The sequence below is a fragment of the Echinops telfairi genome, unplaced genomic scaffold (genome assembly GCF_000313985.2).
Source record: "Echinops telfairi isolate 266 unplaced genomic scaffold, ASM31398v2 ScPeMD7_7468;HRSCAF=8506_0, whole genome shotgun sequence".
Taxonomy (NCBI): domain Eukaryota; kingdom Metazoa; phylum Chordata; class Mammalia; order Afrosoricida; family Tenrecidae; genus Echinops; species Echinops telfairi.
In genome coordinates, this window is record NW_022111369.1 from 49,802,459 (window position 1) to 49,811,062 (window position 8,604).

The window sequence follows — 8,604 nt, forward strand, 5'->3', positions numbered from 1 at the left end:
GCTTGTTGTTCCCTTGTTCCTGGGTTTGTTATCCCCTCTTCTTCCCTTCCCCCCTCCTACCCCTCTCCCATGTCCCCCTGGAACTGTCAGTCCCGTTGTTTTCTCCTCCAGATTGTTCATCCAGCCTGTCCTATCCAGACAGGCCTGCGTTAAACCACTCTTTTTAAGCGATCTCTGCCCTCCCTCAAACCAAAATTCACTGCCATTGAGTACATGCTCCTGGTGAGTCTCTGGACAGAACAGAGCTGTGCCGGTGGGGTTCAGTGGTTGCCTTCCCTACTAATGGGGTGGAGGACGGGAACCAAACCCAATGCCGTTGAATGAGTTTTAACTCATGATGTGTTACAGTGTAGAAACTACTCCAAGGGGTTTCCATAGGTGGTAATCTTAATTGAAGCTGTTTGAATTGCTAACCACTGTGCCACAAGGGCAGGGAGAACTACCGTATAAACTGAAATATAAGCCGACCCGAATATCAGCGGAGGCACCTAATTTTACTACAAAAACTGCATTAAAAATGTGATGAAAAACTCGGCTTATACACGAGTATATATGGTAAGTGCCTTCCTAAAGTCCTATTGCATTCTAACTGCTTCAGCAGTTAACCATTCTGTTTCTTATTTCTTCTACTTCATGAGTACAGAATATACTTTGATAATATATTCTGATAATTACCTTCCTAGTGAAGAGTCTGTGTCAGTGCTTAATAACCCTTTGTTAAATAATGAAAGCTTACATGTTCTAATTTTGTTCTCAAAACTGATGTCTTTAGGCTTTTTTTTTCCCAGTATACAATAGGTTTATTCCTCTTATAGTTCTCAATGGATCCCTCATGGCACAGTGGTTAAAGTGCTTGGCTGCTAACCAAAAGGAGAGAGGGTCAAATCTACCAGCCACTCTGCTGGAAATATATGTGGCAGTTGGTGTCATGAAAATTTTGACTTGGGAGCCCTATGAGGTAATTCTCTCCACCCCATGCCTTTTAGCCCATTCTGACCTGGAACTACCGGCCCCAAATAACAGAATTATCCCTTAAGATTTCCAAGAATGAAATCTTTATGGGAGCAGACAGACTCATCTGTTTTGTTTTGCATAGGATATTTCTACCCATTTTAGAGGCTCAGTTGGAATTCTGTGCACATCAAGGGACCTGAATATAAAGATAACTTAGAAAAGCTGAACTGCTTATGAATCCGTTTTAGGAATAACCTTATTTTGCCTCTATTTCTCCTTTTATACATGTTTAACACGATGTGATAAAAATATATGCATTTTCAATAATCATTTAAAACTGGGATAAAATTCTTGTTCTAGTCTACACACATTTTGGTGCCTCAAATGTTAAGATTTGTTTCTGGGAATATTTGATCTGCTGATTCTAAAAATGGCACCAGTTTCCCCCTATCAGCTTTAGTTTTTGTGGGGCGATGTAATCCCCTCTTCCTTCACCCATGGTAAAATAATCTTGTATTATGTAAACACCACCCATGTAGAACCTCCCGTAGGAGTAAAAAGCTCCAGGAAACCACTGAAGTCAGGTGTAAAATGTTGTCTATACTCACTGCCATTGAATTGACACCTATCATGGTGACTGTGTCGGACAGGGTAGCACTGTGAGTTTCTAAGACTGTACTCTTTCTGGGAGTAGAAAGTTCCTTTCTCCTGAGGAGTGGTTGGTTGGTGGTTTCGAACTTCAGACCTTCCAGTTGGCAATCCAATGTGTAACCACTGAGCAATCAGATGTCCTCTTAATGTTGTCTGTAGGCCAATGTTATTGTTCTGGAGGAAGAGTCCATTGCTTTCAATAGATTTGATGGGACTAACTAGTCCCATGCAGGTTAGGCACCTACTTGAGGTTTTATAGTCTGATAGGGCCATATTTTAGTTTTGCAATTAACTTCACTCAGCATGTATACTGTCAGATAAGGGAAAAAAAAACAAACAAGCTCACTGCCTTCCAGTTGATTCTGACTTACAGTAAGTAACACCCTATAGGGTTTCTAAGATTGCAAATCTTTTTTGTGGGTTTGAACCCCCAACCTTATGGTTAGCAGCTTAATGCCTAAACGTCTGCACCACTGGCTAACAGAAACTTAAAAATCAGTGGGCCCAGGAGAGTTTCCCAAAGTGTGTTCTGTAGACCACGTGGAGTGCCTAATAAAAACATAAATTTTCCCATACAAGGCTGGCTGAATCAGTTTTTGGATGTAAGATAAAAACATAAATCTTAGATTTTTCAATTGATCCTTAGATTCTGTAGTTTAAACTAGGAGAAAAGTCATTAATTAAGCAGAGTGAACCAATTAATAAATAGGTTAATAGCAAATAACAATTACTACATGGCAGGGCTTCCCTAAATATAGAGTAAGACCTGTGTAAAACAGAAACCTGTCAAAGAAGGAAAATGAAAGTATTTTCCATTAATAGTGATAGAAAAGTGCTAAGACTACACTCTGTCAAAGATGGGGTTTTGAGACTTGGGAAAACAGAGTTCTGACTTACCGGTTTCACTGTATATGGATTGCCCTTTAAAATGGTCACAACAATCATATTATCTCGTGAGGAAACTGGGGCACAGAGAGATTAAGTTGTACAAAGACACATGGTTAATGGAACTGGCATTTAACTCAGTCTGGCTTCAGAGGCTAAGATCCTACTCACTACCTTATATTGCCTCTCAAGGCAGGGCATTTTACTAGTTAATTACTTTCCAACTACTTTCATTCTCTGTGAAACAGGACAGTAATCATCTGTTATTGCCAGGAATAAATGAAGTAAGACAAAAATACCTGGGAGATACGTAATAAATATTAACCACTGATCATCTCAACACCTACAACAGTAACACTTGTTTATTCAGTGGATAAACAACAGTTGGACCTCCTTTAACCAGGCCTCCCATTTTCATCCTTGGCCTACTAGGCACCTTAAGTATTTAAAGAATTTAAAAGTCACTTTTAAATTCACCCTCTCATTATCCTCCCTCTGTAGCAATAGCAGAGAAACTAAGGAACAATGTAACGTCATTACTGGGAAGCTGTCATTTCCTCAGAATCATGCCATATTTTCAGCAGATGGAGCATGGGCACAAATACCAACCCCAAACCAAACTGCCCTATTGAGTCATAGCGAAGCTGTACAAGGATGACTGGCTGGGACACAGGCATGTAAGGCCTGGGTATCATCAAAGCCAGCTCCCATCACGTGCCCCACCAAAGAAAAGTAGTTGCAGCCATCACATCCTCATTCATTTCCTGCCATGGAGTTGACTCTGTAAGACAGAGACCTGCCCCCCTGGGTTCCCGACACTGCCATTCTTTACAGTAGAAAGTCTCAGTTCCCCCCACAAAGTGGCTGCTGGCTTCCAACTGCAGACCTTGCTATTAGCAGCGTATCACATAACCCACTGGTGAGTTAATTTTAGTTGATAATTATGTTATGTCCCAGGAATGATGTTATATCCAAGATTCCCCAACCCTGCTATACAGAAAAGAAAATGCAATTTTTTCATTATGAACTACTAGGAAATGCACAAAATTGATACAGTTCAGGCATTTTCCTGCCTGTTGACGCTTTTAACCAATGTTCCCTTTAATCTTAAAGTTGTACCACACAGGTGATAAATAATCCATGTTAAACCCCTTTATTTACAAGTATCCCTGTAGGCAAGTGAAATACATGTCACAATTACTTTATATCTTCTGAATAACATGATTAAAATGGTACATTTTCTTTGGTTTATGAGTATTGACCACTGCTCTACAATCAGCGGTGCTGTTTTTGTAGGTTAAAGGCAAACCAAACCCACTGCCATTGAGTTGATTTTGATTCATAACTACCCTATATAACAGTGGTTCTCAACCTGTGGGTCGTGACCCCTTGGGGGGGGTGGCGGCTGAACGACCCTTTGACAGGGGTTTCCCTATTCATAACGTAGCAAAATGACAGTTATAAAGCAACCCAATGTCTAACCGACAGCACCACCAATTGCTCTACAGCTATTCTGTGGTGGCTTCCAAAAGTTCGTGGAAATCTTTCATTTCCCCACAATATTTCTAATGACCCTTATATTTGGTAGTATATTACTTTTCAAAACACTCTTTCCAAGTGCCTCATATTGCTTCCACAGTTAATATTAGGATGAACAAATTGAACAATAACACAACCAAGTTTCCCACACAAGAAAATTTCAAATTTAAGTATTATGTAACAATGCAAATGCCTTAGCAGTTAAAATACCACAACGGACTCAAAATTAGTGTCAAAAAGAGTAAGCAAAATACTTTATTTAAGCTTAATGCTCTTTTTAACTCCCGCTCGGATGCCAGATAATTCACCACTGTAACGTTGCTCTTCTCTACGAACTTCACGAACCTGGCCTCTTCTGCGAATTTTGGCCCTTCTGAACTTTTCTCGGTGTTTCACTCTGGGATTGCGATCAATCTTCTTTCTCCTAGGTGTAAGTCCTCTATTCTTAGCAATCTGATAGGTAATGGCTCTCTTTGCCTTTGGATCTTCAAGAGCCTGCTCTGCAGTGCTTTCTTCTTTCTTTCTCTTCAACTTCTCCCTGTCTTCCATTTCTTTATGGTACTTCAGTGCAGTTTCATCAACATCAGAATCACTGGAAATATCTGTAGCACCAGACGCAGCAGCTAAAGCCTTTGGAGCAGACTTTGGCTTAGCCGTCATGGATTTTATTTTAAGACGCAGTTCCTTCTTTCCAGTCCCATCTTTGAGTTTGAGTAGATGACGGATTTCGGAAGATAGCCTCTGGTCGACACCAGACAGTTTGTTGATCAAGTTTCTGTAGGTAGCAAGCCTTTCTATGACAGGATGGTCATGCACAGGTGCCCTCCTAGCTTTCAGGATCAAATAAAAACTAATATTAGAGCAGTAGTTCAAGTAGAGGTTGTACTTGGTTCTCAGATACTGGCTTCCCTTTCTGGATGGAATAAGCCTTTGCTCCACCATCTGTAGCAATGGCTCCAGTTCATATTTCATCTCTGCCAACCTGACTTTCAAGTCTTCTATCAACTCTAAGAGCTCTGGTGCTTCTTTCCGCAACATCTTCAGCTTCTCTTTCACTGAAACTTTGGTCAGGTCCTTCACCACCCGTGTACCGACCTCATTCACCTGGGGCACTGGTTTTGCAAAGGCCTCTACCCAGGTGACTCCAAAATCATCTTCTTGCAGGGCTTGGGTTAGTCGTTCCTGGATGAGCTGTGCCTCCTCCTCCTCCTCTCTTTCTTCCTCCTCTAAGTCTTGTTGACTCTTCCGGCCTCGGGACTTGGGGCCATAGTCCGTGTCATAGTAAAGTTTTTTCCTCTGACCCCACGACAAACTGGGGTCCACAGATGCCTCAGTCTCACTCTGCATGGAGCTATCATCATCATCGCCATCTTCCTCCCCCACACTTTCCCCATCATCGTCATCGTCACCATCTAGGCCAAGCACCTCCTCCTCTTCATCACCATCCTCCTCCTCGTCTCCATTATCTATTTCATGCCAGCCCTTAGTCAAAGCGGCCCGGGATCGTGCCTCATGGAAATCATCTACCTGATCTTGGTAGTAGCTGGAGTCCCCAGGCGATGGTGGCAATTCGGAGTCGTCTTCCTTTTCGCCCGCAGGGTCGCGGCCTGAATTGGCTCGCACAGTTGCCCACTTGGCCGCACCGCGCCGCCGGGATCGCCCAACCATATTTCACACGCGGTATCAGGAACCACAACGGAAGCCGGGTTTTCGGCCACCTCTCGCCTGGGCGCACGCACCACGCGCTTCAGCAACAGGCAGGGAGCTCACCTCGCACGCCAAGTTCCCCGGCTCTGTGCTCCGGTTGCTTCCGGCTCCCAGGATGCTCTTTGCGCGAGGTAAGAACAAAGACTTCCGCTCTCTAGGCGTAGTCTCGTTAAGGGTGCCTCCGTTTCGCCCTGTCCTTGCTTCCGGTGACTTAAAATGCTCCGTCTAGGAATCGGACCAGGAGGAAGTTCCGTTCCGCAGAGTCCTTCCGGAGACTTCGTATTCTCGCGAGCCTGGGGGCTGCCAGGGGGCGGGTCCGGGCGGAACCGCAGGATGAGCGCTGCGGGACCCGTAGGCGGCGCACTCCCACCGCGTCTAGGCGGACCCGGAAGGTGTACCACGATCTTCCGCTGTTAGCTGTGGGTTGTAGTATATTTAATTTACCGGTTTATTGGTTTTGTTTGATCTCCTCCCTATAAGTCCGAATTTAATCTACATTTCCGCCTCCCGTAACATCTAAGGGCCACTTTTTTTGGGGACCGGCAGCGGCGCCGATGGGGTGACCAGACGTCCCGCTTTTGGCGGGACAGCCCCGATTTTTGGAAAGTGCACGACAAGCTAGGGAACGGTCTATTTGGTCCATAGAGACCAAATTTTTAATCAAGACACCACCACCACCACCACCACCCCCGTCAATGGTGTCCCGTTTTAAATCTGGCAGGCTTTGGGGTCTAGGTGTGTGGTGCCATTAGCTCATTTTCATTGCTCTCTCTGCCCCTTAGGCTTTGGCGACTCCAGGGATATTTGTCTTTCTTAGGGAGCCCTAGTGGTGTGGTTACGTGTTGTGCTGCCATCTGCATGTTCGGCAGTTGAACAGTTCGAAACCACCAGCAGCTCAGCGGGACAAAGACTGGGCATTCTACTCCCATAAACTGATGGCATTAAGTGAAGTTTCTGGGGTGGAGTTGTCCACCCAGCCTGACCTCAAGGTTGAGACATTTGGCAGACTTTTTGCCTCATATTGTTCATTGTCTTAGCAGGCAGAGTGTTCATTCTTAGCAAGCAGAAGGATTCTTCTGTTAGCAAGCAGAAATCCTTATCCTGTCCCCTGTCAATTATGTTGCGATAACAGTTATTCTGTAGTTTGGTCTGACTTAGGTTGACCCCCATGTGGGCCAGAGCAGGTTTTCAGTGGTCGATTTTTCAGAAGTAGATTGCCAGACCTTGTTTTCCAAGAGCCTGAGTGGAGTTGAACACTAAGTTTTCTGCTCAGCACCTGAGCTCCTTGACCATTTAGACCATTTTGACTATATCGAGATCATTTTAGGGTACAAAAGAGTACCCAATCTCCAAGACAATTTATAGAGAACATTTGTGAAGTTTTAAATGGGAAAAAGACAATACAAAGACACAGGACACAGACCACAGACATCTGGATGATAAAGGAGGCCATTAGCACAAGGTCTCATAATAGTATCCAAGGATTCACAGTCAGGATCCTAGTTAACAAAGATAACTCACAAGTTCATGATTGGTGGCAAATACAATACATGACAGTAATAGGTGGGACTACAGAAGTAGGAACAGAGCCATACTTAGAATACATGCTTTATGTTAGAAGAATTTACAAGATTGGTCTAGGGCTTTCCCACCCAGGGCAGTCAGGGTATGACTTATGACTAAGCAATTCAATACCATTCATCAAAGAAATACCCAGGCAAGACCTTAAAAGAGACTGCCCCTCCTTGGGCTAGTTGGAGAAAGGTGGAGGTAATCTGCTTTCTTTTTTTTAATCATTTTGTCAGGGGATCATACAACTCTTATCACAATCCATACATACATCAATTGTGTAAAGCACATTTATACATTCATTGCTCTCATCATTCTCAAAACATTTGCTCTCCACTTAAGCCCCTGGCATCAGGTAATCGCTTTCTAATACACTGCATGAGGGCAAGGTTGTCTATATTCTTGATTCAGTTGGATTTTTGGGACTCTGCAAATGGAGTGCTCAGAATTTAATCTCTAATACAGGATAAACCTTGTGAACATGAACATATACTGCCTGCCATCAGCCACTGAAACATTAACACATCTTTGATAGTGACTGACTTTGAAACATCAACACGTCTTTGATAGTGACTGGCTGTCTCTACTCCACTTCCCCTTGAACAGTCTCTGTTGCATTCAAGAGACAGCTTGACCTTCGATCTCTTCTTTAACTTCCTTATAGTTGTCCTGTCTTCAGTTCTTCCATATCTTTAGATATCTATGATAAATGATATCTTGAGCAACAGAACAATTATTGGCATGGAGTAAACATTCAATCAATTTTTTCTTTTTTTAAAAATCATTTTATTGGGGGCTTGTACAACTCTTATCACAATCCATCCATCCATCCATTGTGTCAAGCACCATTTATACATTTGTTGCCATTATCATTCTCAAAACATTTTCTTTCTACTTGAGGCCTTAGTTACACCTCCTCATTTTTTCCCAGCCCTCCCTGAATCCCTCCCCCACGGACCCTTGATAATTTACAAATTGTTATTATTTTGTCATGTCTTACACTGTCTGAAGTCTCCTTTTACCCACTTTTCTGTTGTTCATCCCCCAGGGAAGGGGTTATATATAGATCATTGTGATCGGTTCCCCCTTTCTACTCCACCTTTCCCTTCCCCTCCTGGTCTCTGTACTCTCATTATTTGTCCTGAGGGGTTTATCTGTCCTGGATTCCCTGTGTTTCCAGCTCTTCTCTCTACCAGTGTACATCCTCTGGTCCAGCCAGATTTGTGAGGTAGAATTGGGATCATGATAGTGGTGGGGAGGAAGCATTAAAGAACTAGAGGAAAGTTGTGTGTTTCATCG

The 8,604-nt window shown here is 43.4% G+C and overlaps 2 protein-coding genes across 2 annotated transcripts in view; one reads left to right on the forward strand and one right to left on the reverse strand.

Moving 5' to 3' along the window:
• JCHAIN (joining chain of multimeric IgA and IgM) overlaps positions 1-8,604 on the forward strand; it is an 88,029-nt gene that overhangs the window by 6,815 nt on the left and 72,610 nt on the right. The window lies entirely within an intron of this gene.
• UTP3 (UTP3 small subunit processome component) lies at positions 4,256-5,848 on the reverse strand. Its single transcript, XM_004703181.2, has one exon. It carries the CDS (start codon positions 5,695-5,697, stop codon positions 4,285-4,287), a length of 1,413 nt encoding a protein of 470 aa, XP_004703238.1. The 5' UTR covers positions 5,698-5,848; the 3' UTR covers positions 4,256-4,284.